This window comes from Lagenorhynchus albirostris, chromosome 2 (assembly GCF_949774975.1).
Source record: "Lagenorhynchus albirostris chromosome 2, mLagAlb1.1, whole genome shotgun sequence".
Classification (NCBI taxonomy): Eukaryota; Metazoa; Chordata; class Mammalia; order Artiodactyla; family Delphinidae; genus Lagenorhynchus; species Lagenorhynchus albirostris.
This window is the reverse complement of record NC_083096.1, coordinates 171,639,725-171,660,854: the sequence shown is the minus strand read 5'-3', so window position 1 is coordinate 171,660,854 and position 21,130 is coordinate 171,639,725. Positions and strand designations below refer to the sequence as shown.

The following is a 21,130-nucleotide window of genomic DNA, read 5'->3' as shown; positions in this document are numbered from 1 at the left end:
TCTAAGTAAAGGGGGAGAGAGTACTCAGAAGGATCTCATGGTTTCCAGAAAGTGTAACTGTCCTTGGCTGAGAAAATGAGATCAGATATAACAACTTCTCACCTGCATACAAACAACTTAGGCTGAGGACTGTCACATCTTGCAGACGAGAAGGATTGAGAGGTTCCAACACAGGTAGAGAAAGGGTATCCAATGCCATGGTTACATCAATCACCAGTGAATGAAAACTGGAATACAAGAGAAGATTAACAAAAGTGTCTCTCTGAGTCACTTGCTTCTATAATCTGATAGTTAAAGAAAGTCGGCATGCCATAAAAACTAACCAGTTTCTCTCTTGAGAGCAGCATTAAAACGCAAAGCATATGCACCCTGGGGCACCTTACCCATTACGAACAGCAGTGGCATCTGCTACTGTTGCAGGCATGATGAAGAAGGAATTGGCCAACACTGCATCTTGAAACCGATTGATGTAGCGTAGGAAATAGGGCAGGTTTAAACACACACGCAGTAGCTTCTCTGAGCCACCTGAATTAATGAAAAAGCTCAACCTTACAAACAGGCCTCTGCTGCTTGATTTTCTTCCACTTAAGGAATTTCTGAAAGCAGAGAAACCACCTTTCTGATGACAATTAAGAGTCTCACCAAGCTCCTGAAGACTAGCCACATTCTGAGCTATGAACACATTCTTGGTTTTGATAGCAGAGGCTTGATCTGTGGATGACTGCTCATCATTTTCTCCTTCCGCCTGAAGGGAAACAAAGGATGTGAAAGGCCCATCAAGATACTATCATCTGTTGATTGCTGTCCTCCTCAAGTTCAGAATAGAACCAACCATCCAAACTAAACAGCTGCTCCACAGATACTCTTCAGACCCCCCAGTTAATGAGGTGGAAAGTCCTCTCTAACGCTGGGGAAAATACAAGTCATTTTTCCAAGAGGAGGGGGAAAATATATAGCTTTAAAATATATATATTCTGAAAAAAAAATAATATATATATATATATATATATTCTGTAACTAGTATAGAGTGATGCCTTTTACAGAAAGGAGTACATGCTCTTTGTCTACTTGCATTGAGAAATGTTGGAAAAATGGTCCTCAAAGTAGTAATAACTGTGAACAGAAGGAATTGGGGTGTTACTTATTTTTGGTTTGTATTCTTCAGCTTTGTACCAAAGGCAGGTACATCATTTTATATCACAAATGTAAAATACATTTGTTAGCTATTTTTCCTAGTATTATCATCTTAACAAACCCCACAGGATGAGGCCATTTGGCTGAAGTAACTCACCGGAGTCTGTGGACCTACGGGTGATGATGCTACAGTTCTAGGGTTAAAAACTGACGTCAGCTGGTTCAAAAAATTCATCTGGACCTCCTTCTGCTTCAGCTCTGGGCTTACTGGTGCAGCCAGCTCTTTCTGATCTTCCACTACAAAATATAAAAGCAAGAGAGGGATGAGGGGAGTGCCACTAGAAGGCAAAAGAGGAAATAGCTGGCCAGAGGACTGGCCAAGAAACCAAGTCTGGTGAAGGAACACTCACCATCTGACAGTGTCTTCACTGTTTGTGGCAGCTTGGCCGATTTCATCATTGCTGTAAATGTGATGATTTCAGTTCTGTCTAATCGGCTACAGCCAGTGCACAGGCCCTTGATGAGGAGAATCAAGTGTTTCTGGAAAAAAAAAAAATTCAAATATGCCTTTTAGAAGAGTCTATTCTTTAGGGACTTCTAGCTGGCAAAGGGCCAAATTTAGGTTCATACCAAGAACTGCAAATTAGGAAAAACAGTAAAGCAGAGATCACAACCTGATGGTCCTCAGACCATATCTGCTTGCAGGTTTGTCCTACTGTTCTCAGTGTTGTTGTTGTTTTAATTTGAAGTTATGGCCAACTTTTTAAAACATGGAAGATTTAACATACAAATCCAGATTTCCTGTCTCTCTCAATAATTTACAAGACAGAGCAGCTCTGCTGCCATTCCTGTAGGGCAACAGTCAGCTGGAGCCAAACAGTAATTGGCCCCTTTATAGCTGGGTCATGCACCCTTCTCAGCCAGCATACTTGACTCACTTTATGTCACTTGCCTGGCCCCCACAGGCATATCTTTGCAATCCTTGAAAAAGCCTCTGCAGCCCTCTATACCAGGGGGTGGTAAACCACAGCCCCAGCTCAGCCCACTGCCTATTTTTGTAAATAAAGTTGACTGGACCACAGCTATGCTCATCCATTTACGTATTGTCTGTGGCTGCTTTCACACTACAAAGGCAGAGATCAGCTGCAATGGGGACGGGATGGTCGGCAAATTATCTACTATGTGGCCTATTACAGAAAAAATTTACCAACCCCTGCTCTATGCCATCCCTTCTCCATCATTCCACTTGTCAGTCACAAGCCTACCACAAAATAAGGGCCAGAAATGGGCCCATCACTCTTACCTGGGACACAGCGCAAGCCTCATCTGGATTCTCCAGACGCAGGAGAGAAAACTCAATCAAGACTTTACAGGCTGCTGCCACAGACTGAAGTTGGTTCCGGGGAACTGAGAAAGGAATAAATTTTACTTAACTTCAGACTGCTATAACTCACTTCAGCCTCACAGTCAATAAACCAAATAAGTATTGAGCTCCGTATGTCCAACATTCCCAATATCGTTCTACGAGAATAATTATTCAGAACCAACAACCCTACAGGCAAACAAAGGCATTTTGGCATTGATAAGCATCAACTGCTTCTAGATCAATTTATCTTACATTTACTAGAAATTAAGATAATTATAATAGGAAATACATCACAGTAAGTACCAAGCACTTCAAATATATTAACCGACTTAATCCCTAAACCAATTCTATGGGGTAGATAATATTGTTACCCCCCTTCCCTTCTTTTTTTTTTAACAGATAAGGAAATTAAACCATAGACAGGTTAAATGACTTGACCAAAGTCACGCAGCTGGAGTTAAATCCTGGAAGTCTGGCTCTAAAGTTCATGCTCTTACCCAGTAGACTACACTACCTCTCCTTTCCCTTTTTGCAACGGGCTTCCTACTCAAAGTTTCTCCAATCTAAAAGTGATTCTTACAGTGGTAGCCAATGCCTATAATAAACAGCACTAGACACTGAAAGATTACTCAGCAACCCTGTAACTTCCTTTCACTTTGCTTGCTTAGCAAACTATTTAAGTAAAATAATTCAAATTCTTCAGAACTATATGAGTTAGGATTGGAAAAAAAAAGTGAAAATGCAAAATTTCAGAAATACTGGAAAGTAAGGGCTTGGTCATGTTTGGGGGTAGAAAAGTTTAAAAGATGGGGAACTGAAGTTGAAATCCAGTCACACACCAGAGAACACAAAAGGAGAATTTAACTTCTCACCAAAATCAAATAAGGAATAGAGCCTTGGTTAGTGGCTGCTAACCCCAGGTCAGTATCCACCTAACCCCCCAATCCCACCCACCCTGCCCCCCAAAATTAGCACACTAATAACTACATGTGTAAAATCAATAAAATGCTTTTGATTAAAAAGGCAAGGTTGGTTAACTTAATGGTTATGAAATAGATATCCAAACCAAACAGTTTTTAAATCCCTTGTGGTTGGCCTCGGTAAAGGAACTTCCAAAGCCTTATCATACTGACAGTTGTCTCCGCTCTTGAGTGAACAGGTTACAACTAAAATACAGACTTCATTAACAACTTGTTCAGACACCGTAACAAGAGGACACACAATTTCCCTATTCATGAGCCCTTAAAAGGGAATGACAAGAATAGAATACTTACTGAGGCTACAAACTGTTGTGATATAGTGTGTGGAAAGTGCAACAAAAGATGAGTAGAATGGCTCATACTGCTTCTCGTGGTGCAGGATTTCTGATTCACTGCAAAGAAAATAATTCAGCCAACATTTACTTAGTGCTTACTATATGCCAGATACCCTACCCCTTTACAGGCATTACCTGACTTAATCCTTGTAGCAATCCTACTTGGTAGGCACTGTTATCATCCCTATATCCAAGTTGAGAAAGTGAAGCTTAGAGAGTTAAAACTAAGTACCTTGTTCAAGGTATCAGGCTTATTAGTAAGTGGCAAAGGTTAATGAACAGGAAACACTTTCAAACTCACTTAGAATTAAAGGAATACAAGTAAAAACACAACAGGATACCATCTTGTCCTGTATTACTGACTGGCAAAGACAAAGCTAATAATGCCATGAGCTGGCCAAAGGAGGGGTAAAGCAGGGCACTCAAAATACTGTTAGTGGGAATACAGACTATAGTAACACATTCTGAAGACCAAACAAGGCCAGTCCATGATGCAGTAACTTAAAAAGACTCAACAACTCAAGGGAAGAAATCATCTGATGGGTGATAAAATCCAAAATTCTTTAGGTACCAGAGTCCTCCATCCCCCTCCCCACACCCATAGGGTAACAGCTAGATCACAACAAAGTGATTACTAACCACATCCCTTATCTTTACCTGAGAAAATGGCCTCTTCAGTGAAAATCTGGAGCCCAACTACGTCTAAAAGCTGGATACATTTATGTCATTCTCTTTATCAAATCAGATGCTAATTGCAACCCACGGAACAAGAAGGCAAAGAAAACACTAAAATGTCTTATTAAATGGGAAGAGGAGAGCAATGTGGCTAAATAGTTTCCTCAGTAAGTTAATTCTCCAGCAAGAACTATCAGCCTAGGAAGGGAAATGTAAACAGAGTCAGGACTCTATCCACTTGCCAAATCAACACAGGAGCCAAAACGACAAGCTCAACATTTGGAAGGTGCCATCGTGAGTGATGAATCACCTCAAACAACACTTAAGAGTCTGGCACTGCAAACACTTTGCTATTTGGAGATTTATCAAGGAAAAACGGGTGTTTATCAAAGATCAGTTCCTTATCTTGGAATATCTCCTTCACCAAGAAAAAATATTTATGGAGCACCTATGATGTGCAAGAACCTCCCTGCCCATCAAGGATCATTTTCTCCCTAGTTGTCAGATGGACAAAAAGAAGGAAACAAAAACCTTAAAACATCAAGCAACACTCAAAGCTTCAGGGGCCGTCACACAGGTGAGGGTCATATCACATTCAGCAGAGAACTCCCCAACCCCCTGCTTCCACCTCCTAGGAACAGCTGTTCCTTCACTCCCATCCTTACACTTATGCATTCATTTTTCTAAGGTTTCCCCACCCTGTAATTTGATCCATTTTACTAAGTATTTACCTTCTCTGCTTTATTTCAAAGTTTCAGAGCTGCTTACCCCCACGTTTTGCAACTGAACAGGTTTACCAAAACTAAGAGGAAGACTGCCTATCCAAAGAACGAACTTATTCTGCTGCTTTCATTCCCATTCAGATAATAAAATATATCCAAAATATAGGAGTAAACGTATTTAATTACCTGGTTCAAAGCTGCCCTATTATGATTTAACAAACCCTACTTCCTGCCCTAGAAATACACAACTGCCTTATTCCAATCAAGAACAAAGAACGCACTTTGGGGAAAGATGGACATTGGCAATAGAAAAAAATGGAGCAGTCTTGAGGCTCAACTTACGATTTGCTTAGGACAAGTAAGGATAAACCTAGGGAAATTAGTTTTAAAAAGACTTAAAGGTGGGGCACTTCCCGGGTGGTCCAGTGGTTAAGACTCCACCCTTCCAATGCAGGGGGCGAGGGTGAGATCCCTGGTTGGGGAACTGGGACCCTGCAAGCCGCACGTTGCGGCCAAAATAAGAAAAAGAAAAGAAAAAGAAAATATATCGGAGTGCCTTCTTTAAAAAAAAAAAAAAGAGAGACTTGAAGGGGAGAGTAGGCAGGTGGACATGTGGCCCAAAGGACAATGTTGTTATCTCTTGATTCTAAAGAAACAACTGTGTTTGAGTACCCTGATGAAGATGTGCCACCACAATTCCTTACCCCACCCTCATTTCCCAAGAACCTGACAGACACCAAGTCACCAAAGGAGGCAAAGAAATGGAAAAATGGAAGAAAGGGCAAGACGTTAGGTAGGAAGGGAAAGAATGCAGAAATTGAAGGCAAATATGACAGGAAGAAAAATAAGGAGATTTCAAGGTAAAAATATCTCTCCACTAGGCAGTCAAGCTATTTTCCTCAAACGTCTACTTCGCCTAACAAACTGCAACAAAAGTATCACAGAGCCTCAAACACTGCTGAAAAGACAAGGAATCTGAAGTGGTTTTATTCCATTCAAAATAAATGCAATGCAGAGCATAAAGGGAAACAGCAGCTAAGCAGAAGTCCAATTTGGTCAGAGAAGTCCAATTTGACATGTAAGTAAAAAAGAACTGGCCAGGGTCTGGAAATATCTGGGTTTTTCTAGGAAGAGGTGAAAAATCAGATGTAGCAAAATAAAAGACTAAGGATTCACCTTCCTTCTCCCTCTTAGATTACTATTTATATCTTTGTTGTGAACTGTGGAAACTCCACAAAGCCCTTTCCCCTCAACAGAATCATAAATTCCCAAGTATAGAATCTATCATGCTTGTTTCAAGATACTTAGAATCATGAAACAAGCATAACGAATACATTAATGAGTTATATTCATTTAAAAAATATGTTTATTGACCATCTGCTGTGTGTCACAGAGTACTTAATACATGTTAACCAAAGAACTGAAAGTTTTCACATACATCCCTCACACTCTCCACAAACCTGCAGGGAATGTAATACTGAGACATGGAAACTACCTAATCTCACAACTAACTATATACCCTTATCATTTGGTGGCTGGCTTTCTTTCTGTAGGTCAATCACGAACTCGGCTGATGATGGCACTAGTGCACCCCTTTCTCCCTTAAGAGATTTTTAGAAAATGACTGCATTATCTAATGGGGATGTTGTAACAGCTTCTGCCTTCCCAAGTAGGCCTCCTCAGCCTAAATTTTATCAAATAGCTGGGAGGCAGGGACTCAAGGAGGCTTATCACTAAGAAAGGCTGGACAGCCTAGGAAGGACTGGCTCAGGGGAAAAGGGCTTTTTTCTTTTTTTTTAATCTACAAAGACTCAGTCACATTATTCAGTGAGAACCATTCTCACCAACTTATCCTGCACAGAGTTAAGAAAGGAAGTCTGGGGACTTCCTTGGTGGTCCAGTGGTAAGACTCTGCGCTCCCAATGCAGGGGGCCCGGGTTAGATCCCTGGTCGGGGAACTAGATACTGCATGTGGCAACTAAAAAGATCCGGTGCACCGTGCCACAACTAAGACCCGGCACAACCAAATAAATAAATAAATATTTTAAAAAAAAAAAGGAATTCTGTATTGGGTAGTATATAAGACTACATTCAGCAATTACACTTTAAGCAATTAAGCCCACATATGGCATGTGCTCCGTTAAGCTAGTTCTAGCTTCATTTCTGGTCTAGAAAAGTAATGGTGTTTAAAAGATTTTCAATCTTTACTGCTAAAAGACATGCTATCAATAAGCAGTAGAAATGAAGATGAAGTCCCCTTTAAGTAAACTCAGATATCTTTCTCCTTTAAAAATCTAATGACAGGGGCTTCCCTGGTGGCATAGTGGTTGAGAGTCCGCCTGCGGATGCAGGGGATGCGGGTTCATGCCCCGGTCCGGGAAGATCCCACATCCCGCGCAGCGGCTGAGCTTGCGCATCCGGAGCCTGTGCTCCGCAACGGGAGAGGCCACAACAATGAGAGGCCCGCATACAGAAAAAAAAAAAAAAAAAATCTAATGACACTTTTGAGAGTATGCTTCCCAATTTATCCATGCTACTCCCTCCTTTGTTTCAGTTTGGTTACAAAGTCAAACTTAACAAACAGGGTCCAGGGAATTCCCGGCAGTCCAGTGGTTAGTACTCTGCCAAGAGCCCGGGTTCAATCCCTGGTTGGGGAACTAAGATCCTGCAAGCCTTGTGGTGCTGCCAAAAAGAAAAAAACAGAGTCTGGATCTAGGAATTATTTCTTCTACCTTTTCTTCAAACCCAAAGGTCAATTCCAACTATAAAAGTATGAAAGAATAGAGGCAGAAAGTAGTATGAAAGAATAGAGACAGAAAGTAGAATGGCGGAGAAGTCTCTCAGGGCATGTGTCATCGTCCCCAAAGGTCAAAAAAAGGGAGGAATTCAATGGATGAGCAGGCCACCAGATAGGAAGTAAGAGCTGACATGATGGAGCCAGGACATCAAAAAGAAAAAAAAAAAAGTTAAAAAAAAAAAAGGGAAGCAGAGAGTAGCAGACTGCCAACAGAAAAATAGAAGGTCCCTGGAGGGAAAGAAGAAAAATATGGAAGGCATAACCACAGAAAGAAACATGGGACTGTCTGGGAGAGGCAACCACAGAGGTAAAGTAGCAGCCTAGGCACCTAAACCTTTGATTACCTGCAAAGCGAAGCGCGCCACAGCATCTGTACAGTGCTGGCTCTGACCTGGTTCTATACTCAGTGGCCATAACTTGATGTTCAAGAAATAATTCCACAATTCTGACACCTTTTTTTTTTTTGGAAAAGCAAATAAAACTTTTGAGAAACAGAATATTGATAGCAGGGTATTAATTTTTGTGCTCTAAACCAGGGGTTGGCCTGCAGGTCAAATCCAGCCAGTCACCTATCTCTGTACAGCCCATATTTAAGAATGGTTTTTACATGTGTTTTTATGGCTGGAAAGAAAAAAAATCAAAAGAACATTTTGTGACATGTAAGTATCATACGAAATTCATATTTGTGCCCATAAATAAGATTCTGGAACACAGCCACACCCATTTATTTATGTAATGTGTATGGCTGCTTTCGCCATACAATGGCAGAGATGACGAGTGTACACACCGTATGGCCTGCAGGTTAAATTTACTCTGATCCTTTACAGAAAAAATGTGCTGACCTCTGCTCTACACCAAACTGAACACTTGATATGTTTAGTTGTTCTAACTGTAAAGAACTTGTAAGCCAGATATTTCTTCTGGAAATTACAGAACCATGTAACAGCAAACCAATAAACAGTCCCATTTGCAAGAGTCTGAAAATATTTTATTGAGAGAGGGAGGGAGGGAGAGAGAGAAAAAACTGTTTCTGTGGGAAAATGACCTCTCAGACAATAAGCACAACCTTCAGATCATATTGCTCTCAGAGAACCTGAAGAGGACACATAACAGGCTTTCCAAAGTTGACTGAGCCACAAAAACCAGAACAGAGACTTCAAGGATCTTGCCTTCCAATAAAAATATGTGTTACTAAACAGCCATCAGTTTGGATTTCTTTTCCAAACCATGAAAAGAGGTCTTATTAGTGTCTATAAACGCAGGCAACCCTTGATTATCTTAGCTATACAGAGTGCAAGAGGCGCCACTATCACTTATTTGGCAAAATTCAAACGTACCTTGACATATTTGGTTTTGGCTCCTTCTACAGGTTGGAGGGAGTTGCTTAACTATTACAGTTTAAAAGGCGTGGGCCCATAATACTGGATGTATGGGCCAGGGTGTCAACAAATGACTTTATTACCTACTCAGCTCATGTCCATAAAAACATAAAAGCAAATGTTCTAAAAAGTGGAACACAACAAGTGTAATTCGGGAAAAATACCACTAATCCAAATGTTTAAAACAGTTATAAAGAGACTACATAATTTGAGAGCAGTATCTCTGATATTTGTTTACATCTTCCGAAACTTCTTGGCTTAATAATAAGATAGGAAAATCCATCTGTAAAGTTAACTGTGAACTTACCAAACCAAACCATTATCTTATTCTATTTTTTTAAACCTCATCCAAAGTATCACAAACCTAACAATAAACACTATAATAGACAATGTGTCAAACCATGGGCCTCCCTTGAGTAATAAGTAGCAATTTCTAATCTTCTGGATAACATGTAGGTATACTCTTGTTGGCCTGAAGCTAAAATGACCCAGTTAGCAATTGCAGAAAGTTGCTGAAGTCAGGTTTGGCTAGAAAAATGAAAATGAGACTAGCTTTAAAGGTAGGTCTACCATTAAACTAATGAAAGACTGCTCTGAGGAAGGTAAGACAGGAAAAGGCAGGCACTGTGATATCACTGGCCTTGTATGTACACAACTCTCACAATCTAAGAATCTCAGAAAGAAAAATTCATGTAACAGCAAACCAATAAACAGTCCCGTTGGTAAGAGTCTAAAGATATTTTATTGAGAGACAGGGCGAGTATACGGTTTCAGTGGGAAAATGACCTCTCAGAATAACACTGCAATGTTTTTAATCAAAGACCGTTACGGTAGCAATATACCGTAAGTGTAACCTGAAAAGAAAGTCATCAATGATAACTAGTGGCTTCAGTCACAGAAACAGCACGTGCCCCCAAGTAATTACAGCACCAGGGAGACCGTTATTAAATTATGTGGTAGCTCTTCAATTTAAACCCCGGGCTCCGCTACGGCCCAGGCTAGGGGGAAGAGCGCTGACGAGAAATGCAAACTCATCAGCGCTTTGACCTTAACATAGGGGGCAGCCCTGGGAACATTCCCCTACGAGGTCGATGCATCTCAAAATTACTCCGAAACCAGCCCGGCCACGCCCTCCCGAGAGGGCGTCCTCAAAAGTTTTGCTCGCGAGGGAAATTGAGGCACAAGATTTACCCGGGTTGGCGGAAGAACACCAGACAAGCTTTCCTCTCCCAGAGCCGGGGAGCCCCGAAGCCGGGGCCAGGGCCGCGGTCTCAGAGCCTCAGGAGGTAGCCGGGCAGAGGGTCCAGATCCTCTGGCACGACCTCCCCTCCCCCTCCCGGTTCCCGCCCCACCGGGGACGCCGCCCGGTACCTCTCGATGACTGAGGCCACCAGCTGCGGCAACTCCTTCATCTCGAAGGCGGAATAGGACGCGGATAGCAGGGGCCGCACCGCCACCTCCCAGCCCGGGGTCGTGTCTGCCTCCGTTGCCGGGGCCCCGGGCGTCGGCGCCGCAGCCGCCGCCTCTTCGCCGCCGCTCGTCGCCATCTTCCGTCGTACTAGTGCAGCTCCCTCCGGGGGCTTGCCACCGGCCCAGCGCCTCCTCCCGGGAGGGGGCGGAAGTGACGCAATAGGCGCGTCAGACTGCGCGACGCAGTCGCCAGCCAAAATACGCGACGCGCGAGGACAGCCTCCCTCTGCTCTCGCAGGGGGAGCATGGCGCGGCGTGGGGACGGGGACTAGGAGTTGCGCCTGCGCAGGACGTAGTCCTTCGGGTGAGGGCGGGAGCGTTAAGCTCCGCGCCAGCGGGCTGGAAGTCGTTCCCGGAAATGGGAGGTCTGTGGCTTTCGGGCACTCCGGAGAGGAGAGTTTGGGACTTGGTTTCAGTTGACTAGACCAAGGCAGGGAAGTACACCTGCATCGGCGAATATAATGGCCCCGGCTCAAGAAAGCTAAGGACGAGAAGAGGCCGTCGAAGCCTAATCACGGTCACCTGCTTCACTTCCCTGATGACCCTCCGCCCACTCCCAACAGTTACAGTATAGCGCTTCGGTTTGCAAAACTCTTTCTCCTTCTCACACCGCCTCTCGCTATTAGTGTAATCGCCAGTCCTTTCTTCGCGCTGAAATCCCTTTTATGTTTTTTGTTTGTTTGTTTCTGTACGCGGGCCTCTCACTGTTGTGGCCTCTCCCGTTGCGGAGCACAGGCTCCGGACGCGCAGGCTCAGCGGCCATGGCTCACGGGCCCAGCCGCTCCGCGGCATGTGGGATCTTCCCGGACCGGGGCACGAACCTGTGTCCCCTGCATCGGCAGGCGGACTCTCAACCACTGCGCCACCAAGGAAGCCCTCCTTTTATGTTTTGATTACCATCATTAGTAATGTTACCAGCTCGTGTTTGCATTGCTCTTTGCTATTTGCCAGGTAACGTTCCATTCCCCCCTTTTTCTACTAGCAAAGAAAGAATGTAAACTTTTCATCCGGTAATTTTCTTGTTTCTGGTTGTGGGCTTTTCTTTTCCGCCTAGAGAAGTTCCTTTAGCATTTTTTGTAAAGCTGGTCTGATGTGATGGTGCTGAATTCTTTTAGCTTTTGCTTGTCTGTAAAGATTTTGATTCTCCATCAAATCCGAATCAGTTCAGAATGATAAATATAGTTAACACTGCTGTATGTTATATATGAAAGTTCTTAAGAGAATAACTCCTAAGAGTTCTCATCACAAGGAAAAACATTTTTTCTTTCATTTTGTATCTATATGAGATGATGGATGTCCACTAAACTTATTGTGATAATCCCTTTATGATGATTTTAAGTCAAATCGTTATGCTGTACGCCTTACATTTACCCAGTGCTGTAGGTCTATATCTCAGTAAGACCTGGAGAAAATAAAATAAAATCCTGAAAAAAAAACATCTGAACGAGAACCTTGCTGGGTAGAGTATGCTTAGTAGTCATAGGTTTTTCTCCTTCATTACTTTTAAGTATTGTGCCACTCGCTTCTGGCCTGCAGAGTTTCTGCTGAAAAATCAGCTGATAGCCTTATGGGAGTTCCCTTGTATGTTATTTGTTTCTTTTAATATTCTCTCTTTATCTTTAATTTTTGCCATTTTGGTTACAGTGTGTCTTGGTGTGTTCCTCTGTGGGTTAATCCTGTATGGGACTCTCTGCACTTCTGGACTTGGGTGACTGTTTCCTTTCCCAGGTTAGGGACCTTTTCAGCTATTATCTCTTCAAATATTTTCTCAGGCCCTTTCTCTCTCTCTTCTCCTCCTGGGACCCCTATAATGCAAACATTAGCACACTTGGTGTTGTCCCAGAGGTCTCTTAAACTGTCGTCATTTCTTTTCAGTCTTTTTTCATTTTTCTCTTCAGCAGCAGTGATTTCCACTACTCTGTCTTCCAGCTCACTGATCTGTTCTTCTGCCTCATTTAGTCTACTATTGACTCCTTCCAGTGTATTTTTCATTTCAGTTATTGTATTCTTCAATTCTGTTTGGTTGTTCTTTATATTTTCTAATTCTTTGTTAAAAAGTTCTTTATAGGAACTTCCTTGGAGGTGCAGTGGTTAAGAATCCACCTGCCAATGCATGGGACATGGGTTCGAGCCCTGGTCCAGGAAGATCCCACATGCCGCGGAGCAACTAAGCCCGTGCGCCACAACTACTGAGCCTGCGCTCTAGAGCCTGTGAGCCACAACTACTGAGCCTGTGAGCCACAGCTACTGAAGCCCACGCACCTAGAGCCCATGCTCCACAACAAGAGAAGCCACCACAATGAGAAGCCCGCGCACCGCAATGAAGAGTAGCCCCCGCTCAACGCAACTAGAGAAAGCCAGCATGCAGCAACGAAGACCCAACACAACCAAAAATAAATAAATAAATAAAATTGAAAATAATAATAATAAAACTTCTTTATACAATGGAATACTACTCAGCCATAAAAAAGAATGAAATAATGCCATTTGCAGCAACATGGATGGACCGAGAAATTATCATACTAAGTGAAGGAAGTCAGAAAGAAAGCCAAATACCATACGATATCACTTATATGTGGAATCTAAAATATTACGTAAATGAACTTATCCACAAAGTAGAAACAGACTCACAGACATAGAGAACAGATTTGTGGTTGCCAAGGGAGAGGGTGTATGGGGGAGGGATGGAATTAGCAGAGGCAAACTATTATATATAGAATGGATGAACAACAAGGTCTGTATAGCACAGGGAACTATATTCAATATCCTGTAATAAAACATAATGGAAAAGAATTTTTTAAAAAAACTCCTTAAAGGCACACATTCCTATAAGACTGTCCTAAGAATTATCAATTTCCTGGACTTCTCTAACTTCAATTTAGGAAATATTAACTCTCCAAAACTCCACATCCTAGCCTTCCCTTGTTGTCTTGTTTTGCTGAGTGCTACTTATTTAATATTCTTTACAACAATGCTCTTACTATGCGGTATAATGATGTACTACATCAACTTGAATGAAATGAAAAAAAAAACTCTGATTGCTTGCTCTATGCATCCATTCTCCTCCCGAGTTCTTTGATCAAGTTTACAATCATTACTCTGAACGGAAAGAATGTGAACTTTTATCCACAGGATAATGTCTATATTTTTGCCGATAAAAAATGATCTGGGTTCCACATCTAAGAGGGAAAAGCAGTTTGACTTAAAGGTATGCATGCCTTGAGGGCCCTCTTATGTGTGAGTTCTCGGAGGATGACTTCGAGCTCCAGGCCCCGTGGCTCACAGTGCACCCAAATCAGAAAATGTTCACAAGGGGCTTCCCTGGTGGCGCAGTGGTTGAGGGTCCGCCTGCTGATGCAGGGGACGCAGGTTCGTGCCCCGGTCTGGGAGGATCCCACGTGCCGCGGAGCGGCTGGGCCCGTGAGCCATGGCCGCTGAGCCTGCGCGTCCGGAGCCTGTGCTCTGCAGCGGGAGAGGCCGCGGCAGTGAGGGGCCCGCGTACCGCAAAAAAAAAAAAATGTTCACAAGAACTGTGAAGACGTTTTGAAAATCCTGAAAGCCCTGAAATTCTCCCCCATGATTTGGAAGAGCGCCTTTTATTCCCGGTGTAATGCTGATAAATAAACTGGTACCTGGTGTTAAATCTAGACTCTTCGTAAGAAAAGAGCTATTTTACATTAGAAATAAAATTCAGTCAAGTCAAGGCCAGTCTTGGAGGAAAACATGGCTTCAGTGGTAACAGTAGGGATTTTCCTTTAGTGTCTTATATCAGGGGTTAATAAAACAGCAGTTTCCTTAAACATAAAAAGGATGAAAGATGAAAAGGAAAAAAAACCTTTCCATAACACAGTAACTATCGTCATATTACAAGATACAGAAACAACCCTAAGGAGAAGGCTGGAGACCAGGCATTTTATAGTGGCTCTTAGGACATTAATTTTATTTTACTCAAAGGACAAAATTAATCTGCAAATGTTCTCTTGGAGAGGCTTCAGAAAATAATAAAAGATCAAATGACCCTGCTCTCCTCCATCCCCCTCCATCTGCTGCAGCTGTACGAAAGAGAGTAAAAAAGGCAAATGCAGACTATCACAGGGAGATTTGCACCTGTACCTAAACTTTTTTTTTTGGTATATTTTAAATATTTCTGGCTTATAGATTTGAAGAATGCATTCTAGGGTAATGACCTTCCATTATAAATACCATATTAATTTCAGTATTGGAGGTTTGTTCTTGTATTGCTACAAAGATTTAGAATGGGGACTTCCCTGGCGGGGCAGTGGTTAAGACTCCGCGCTCCTGATTCAGGGGGCCTGGGTTCGATCCCTGGTCAGGGAACTAGATTCCGCATGCATGCCGCAACTAAGAAGCCCGCGGTCGCAACTAAGACCCGGCACAACCAAATAGATAAATAAATTTTTAAAATAATAATAATAAATAAATATTTTAAAAAGATTTGGAATGGCATCCACATTCTAAATTTAGATAACGAAAGAAACAGGATAAGTAGGGGAGTAAAAAAGACTTCTAGATGAAACATAAGCTTCTAATACTTTGGCCCAGAAAATAAGATAGAAACTAAAAAATGGTGACTTTTATAAATTATTACCTGAGGGACTTAAAATACTAGTTCTCTTCTAAGCCCAAGTGGCTGGGCAAGGAACTAAAATTTTAAAAGAAAGCAAGAAATGATATAGTCACGTTACAGGAAATATAATGAAAGAAAATTAAGCAGCCGTAGCTGAACTGTATGGTTTAAAGATCAATGTGGTGGATAAAATAGATAAACAAAGATTTACTATATAGCACAGGGAACTATATTCAGTATCTCATAAAACTATAATGGAAAAGAATCTGAAAAAGTATATATATATGTATATATATACAGGTATAAAAATAACTGAGTCACTTTGCTGTACATCTGAAACATTGTAAATTAATTATACTTCAATTTTAAAAAAACAATGCATGCTGGTTTATGTACTCTATTGCAAAGCTACATTGAGAGATGGGAGGATAAAGCAAATAAGTGGAAAATGTTAACATCTGGGGAATCCGAGTGAAGGGTATCAGAATTCTTAGTACTCTTCTTGTAATCTTTCTCTAAGTCTGAAACTGTATCAAAATAAAAAGTTAAAAATATTGTAAATACTTTGTGATTAGGAAAACATGGTTAGTATATCATGAGTATAATGACATATGGCAGGCACTTAACAGAAAGAAAATAGTGTACATAAAGTCTAGGAAAAGTGGAATCCAATGGTTATACTGTATGTATTAGCACTATTGGGGCATGAGGAAGGGCTGTCCTGATCAGCGGAAGTGAATATTCTGGTCTCTCTTGCAGATATATATCTATGATAAAAACCATGCATAGGATATCACACCCCCTATTCTAAGTCCATAATAACCAAGCAAACTTATAATAGCACTTTGACTTATTTTCCAGGCTTTTTCACAGGAGAGACTACATATTTCAACTAGCAGACATAAGTAGTCTATTCCTCTTTGCATTTACAGTCTTCACTGTTATCAATAAGCTGGCATTCTGGTCATCAGTCTTCTAGTCTAGGTTATCTTATCACAGCACACGGGATGTACAATATCACCAAAACTATAAAGAAGTATGATGGACTTATATGAGTGTGCCTTGGATGTGTATTTTTGCTTTCTTAACTTTCATTCTTTCGGATTGCGTGTTATAGTCAACAGTATGCTTCAGGGAATTCCCTGGTGGTCCAGTGGTTAGGACTCCACGCTTCCATTGCAGGGGCCACAGGTTCAATCCCTGGTCGGTGAACTGAGATCCCACAAGCCGCGCAGCATGGCCAAAAAAAAAACACGTGTGCTTCAATATGAGTCTGTGGTTATTTTATTTAATTAATTAATTAATTTTTTTGCTGTACGCGGGCTTCTCACTGTTGCGACCTCTCCCGTTGCGGAGCACAGGCTCCAGACGCGCAGGCTCAGCGGCCATGGCTCACGGGCCCAGCCGCTCTGCAGCACGTGGGATCTTCCCGGACCGGGGCACGAACCCGCGTCCCCTGCATCATCAGGCGGACTCCCAACCACTGCGCCACCAGGGAAGCCCTCTGCGGTTATTTTATAAAGACACCTTCCTAAATGAGCTCAGTCTCTCCCGGAATAGGCACATTGCCAGTATCAGCGATCAGAAATTTAGATAAGTCTCAGGACTGGTGGGAAAATGGCTTCTTGGTTGAAGGTCAGTCTCAACTGACATCACACCCAAACTCCTTAAAAAATGAGGAGGTGGGTGTACACATTCTTTATGTTATTATAAACCCTTACTGGAAGGATGGTCTAAATAATACAAGAGAGACTTAACTGAAAGAGTATTCAACTGATCTCATAAAAGTCCCTAATGGTGGGACTGGTGGCGCAGTAGTTAAGAATCCACCTGCCAATGCAGGGGAAACGGGTTCGAGCCCTGATCCGGGAAGATCCCACATGCCGTGAAGCAACGAAGCCCGTGCGCCACAACTACTGAGCCTGCACGCTAGAGCCCATGAGCCACAACTGCTGAGCCCGTGTGCCACAACTACTGAGCCTGCACGCTAGAGCCCATGAGCCACAACTGCTGAGCCTGTGCACCACAACTAGTGAGCCTGCACGCTAGAGCCCATGAGCCACAACTGCTGAGCCCGTGTGCCACAACTACTGAAGCCTGCATGCCTAGAGCCCGTGCTCTGCAAGAAGAGAAGCCACCACAATGAGAAGCCCGCGCACCGCAACAAAGAGTATCCCCTGCTCACAGCAACTAGAGGAAGCCCGTGCACAGCAACAAAGACCCAAAGCAGCCAAAAAAATAAATAAATAAAATAAATTTATTTAAAAAATAAATCCCTAATGGAATAACACTTAAGAATTTCAGAGAAAAGACAGTCTCTTCAAAAGAAGACGTATGGATGGCCAAAAAGCACATGAAAAGATGCTCAACATCACTAATTATTAGAGAAATGCAAATCAAAAATACAATGAGGTATCACCTCACACTTGTCAGAATGGCCATCATCAAAAAACTACAAACAATAAATGCTGGAGAGGGTGTGGAGAAAAGGGAACCCTCCTATACTGTTGCTGGGAATGTAAATTGGTACAGTCACTATGGAGAACAGTATGGAGGTTCCTTAAAAACTAAAAATAGAGCTACCATATGATCCAGCAATCCCACTCCTGGGCATACATCCGGAGAAAACCATAATTCGAAAATATACACGCACCACAATGTTCATTGCAGCACTATTTACAATAGCCAGGACATGGAAGCAACCTAAATGTCCATCAACAGAGGAATGGATGAAGAAGATGTGGTACATATATACAATGGAATATTACCCAGCCATAAAAAAGAACAAAATAATGCCATCTGCAGCAACATGGATGGACCTAGAGATTGTCATACTGAGTGAAGTAAGTCAGAGAAAGACAAATATCATATGATATCATTTATATGTGGAATCTAAAAGAAAAGGTACAAGTGAACTTATTTACAAAACAGAAATAGAGACACAGATGTAGAAAACAAACTTACAGTTACCAGGAAGTAAGGGGGTGGGGGTGGGGAGGGATAAACTGGGAGATTGGGATTGACATATATACACTAATATATGTAAAATAAATTACTGATAAGGACCTACTGTATAACACAGGGAACTCTACTCAGTACTCTGTAATGGCCTATATGGGAAAAGAATCTAAAAAAGAGTGGAGATATATATATATATATATATATATATATGTATAACTGATTCACTTTGCTGTACACCTGATACTAACATGACATTGTAAATCAACTATACTCCAATAAAAATTTAAAAAAAGAATTTCAACCCTGTGGCCACTAAAAAAAAGGGTGTGGGAGATCTATATTCCTAATATGGAATGCTCTCCATGATATGTGGCATGATAAAATCAAGTTGCAGAACATTATGTGGTCTGGAGAGATGCAAAGCAAATTGTTCAGTGCTTACCTCCGGGAAATAGAGGGTTGGGGAAGGTTTTGAAGGGGAGACTCGCCTTAATTTCTTTGGCATTGTTTAATTTTTTTAAACTTCTATAATCTTTTAAAATAAAGAATTTAGCAGCAAAAATGGAAGCAGTTCATGCATACAAAGTACCAGTATCTCCATTATTGAAAGGTAGATGGTACTTCTCAGTTTACATTTTACAAAAATAAAAGTGCACAATGTTGTCTACCTTGCTTTAATTATGGAATAATTGTCAATTTTTGAATGTTAAGGCAGTTGTTATAAAGAATAGTGTTTTCCAAAACCTATTTGGACTTTGAGTCTGAGTAATCAAAGTTTTTTTTTGTTTGTTTATATAAGTACATATAAATATAATACCAAAAAGATACCTTTCCTTTTTAAAATGGAAATTACGGTACCACGAAGCTCATTTCCCATATTGATCTTATGAGCATTTCTTTTAAGTGGCAAAGCAGGGTTTGTCAGAGCTCCAGGCACACCAGGGAAAGGTGGGTAGGACTATCTCTTGGCATTTCAGTCAATATAAAAATTCCTTACTAAGTCACCAAAGGCACTGTAGAAACTTAAGAAACTAGGGACAAACGTCCTAAGGCTTCTATGAAGAAGGTATAACCATTTGGGGAACTATTTGTCAAGTAGCAGCTTCATGTTTAAGATTGTGGAGAATTGAGAAAACAGTCTGCCAATCCCTGGGAGACACAAAATGACTGAAATAATAAAATGCTAGGATACATCATTCAGGAAATTGTGTGGTTAGTAGCCAGGAAACTCGGAGGTCCTTGGTAGCCAAAATCAACAGGGAAGGCTTTATGAAGTTTAGATTTCAGACAAACCAGATTTTGAGAAGGGAAGAAAGCATTCCAAGTAAAGAATATAGAGAAAGATAGATTCATGACTTTAAAACAAAATTTTAAATGAACAGAAATCTGTAAATAAGTCTTGGATAATCCTGATAATTGTAGTTTATGTAATACACTCTTACCAGAAAAGGCAATTTATAAAGGAAGTGAAATTACAAATCTGAAATTTCCGAGCTGAAAGACCTTACAGACCATGTAATCCATGCCCTCACACAAATGGTAAAACACACTCAGAGAGGTTAGGTGACTTGCATTGAAGTCTCTAATACATGTTAGGACTTGAGTATTTTTTTCTGTCATACTTTGTTCCAGAAAGCATTTAGGGAATCTCTACAAATACATGATGTTTAAGAGGCATCAGTTGAAAAAGCAAGTAGCAGAATTAAATAGCATGATGCCATTAAGAAAGAGTATGTAAAAAAAAAAAAGAAAGAGTATGTATAGGGAATTCCCTGGAAGTCCAATGGTTAGGACTCTGGGCTTTCACTGCCATGGCCCGGTTTCTATCCCTGGTCAGGGAACTAAGATCCCGCAAGCCATGTGGCACGACCAAAAAATAAAAATTAAAAAAAGAAAAGAGAGAGTATGTATACAAGAACATTAAACTTGGACTATCAGTGCCCTTATGGGTAATCAATATTAGAACTAGTCCATATTAATTTTTGAATTTTAACTTTTTTTTTAAATAATGTACATGTTCTATTTTTTTTTTTTTTTTTTTTTTTTTTTTGCGGTACGCAGGCCTCTCACTGTTGTGGCCTCTCCCGTTGCGGAGCACAGGCTCCGGATGCGCAGGCTCAGTGGCCATGGTTCACGGGCCCAGCTGCTCTGTGCCATGTGGGATCTTCCTGGACCGGGGCACGAACCTGTGTCCCCTGCATCAGCAGGTGGACTCTCAACCACTGCGCCACCAGGGATGCCCTACATGTTCTATTTAAAATCAAGGAAAAGAAGATTTTTTAAAGTGACTTAAGAGATAAACTATTCCTGATACCAAGACAAGAGGGAAATTTCTATTTGGTGCTCTACATAGTATGATAAACAATGTCCTTAACAGAATAAATGCAGCATCAAGTTCTAAAGTCCATTCCTAAGGATAGGCTATGACAAAATACTGTCCCCTCAAATTCAACCTAGATGCACAGCTAGTTCTCTGCTGGTCTGGCTTCATCTAGGGATTGACTTGAGAGAAGCTTGAAGAAAAGATGGAATATATATAAAACTGTATTAACTGCACATTAGCCTGCTCACCGAATTTCTTTGCTGGGAGAAGGGGAGCAGGTATCACCACTTTTAAAGTGGTGTTAAATCAATAGGTTATAATTTTAAGAGGATCAGTGGGGCATAACACATTATTTTTTTAAACCCCTCTTCCAAAAAAATTATCAAAATTTAAAAAGGCC

General features: G+C 41.4%; 1 protein-coding gene and 1 long non-coding RNA gene across 4 annotated transcripts in view; one reads left to right on the top strand and one right to left on the bottom strand.

The window, feature by feature from the left end:
• UBR4 (ubiquitin protein ligase E3 component n-recognin 4) overlaps nt 1-10,935 on the bottom strand; it is a 126,912-nt gene extending 115,977 nt beyond the window's left edge. For both annotated transcript variants that reach the window (XM_060141264.1, XM_060141265.1), the window contains exons 1-8: nt 10,760-10,935; nt 3,775-3,872; nt 2,438-2,541; nt 1,545-1,674; nt 1,292-1,431; nt 643-745; nt 384-525; nt 103-227 (exon numbers count right to left, since the gene is read on the bottom strand). In XM_060141264.1, coding sequence (XP_059997247.1) covers nt 103-227; nt 384-525; nt 643-745; nt 1,292-1,431; nt 1,545-1,674; nt 2,438-2,541; nt 3,775-3,872; nt 10,760-10,935 — 1,018 coding nt within the window. The remainder of the gene's footprint in view (nt 1-102; nt 228-383; nt 526-642; nt 746-1,291; nt 1,432-1,544; nt 1,675-2,437; nt 2,542-3,774; nt 3,873-10,759) is intronic.
• A 264-nt stretch (nt 10,936-11,199) lies between these two features.
• Nucleotides 11,200-14,501, top strand: LOC132516354 (uncharacterized). Of its 2 annotated transcripts, XR_009539303.1 has the most exons (3): nt 11,208-11,809; nt 12,503-12,586; nt 12,927-14,501. It is a non-coding gene; the product is annotated as an uncharacterized LOC132516354 (long non-coding RNA). The 2 variants fall into 2 exon arrangements; XR_009539302.1 differs by lacking the exon at nt 12,503-12,586 and having other exon boundaries at nt 11,200-11,809.
• Nucleotides 14,502-21,130: the final 6,629 nt, after the last annotated feature.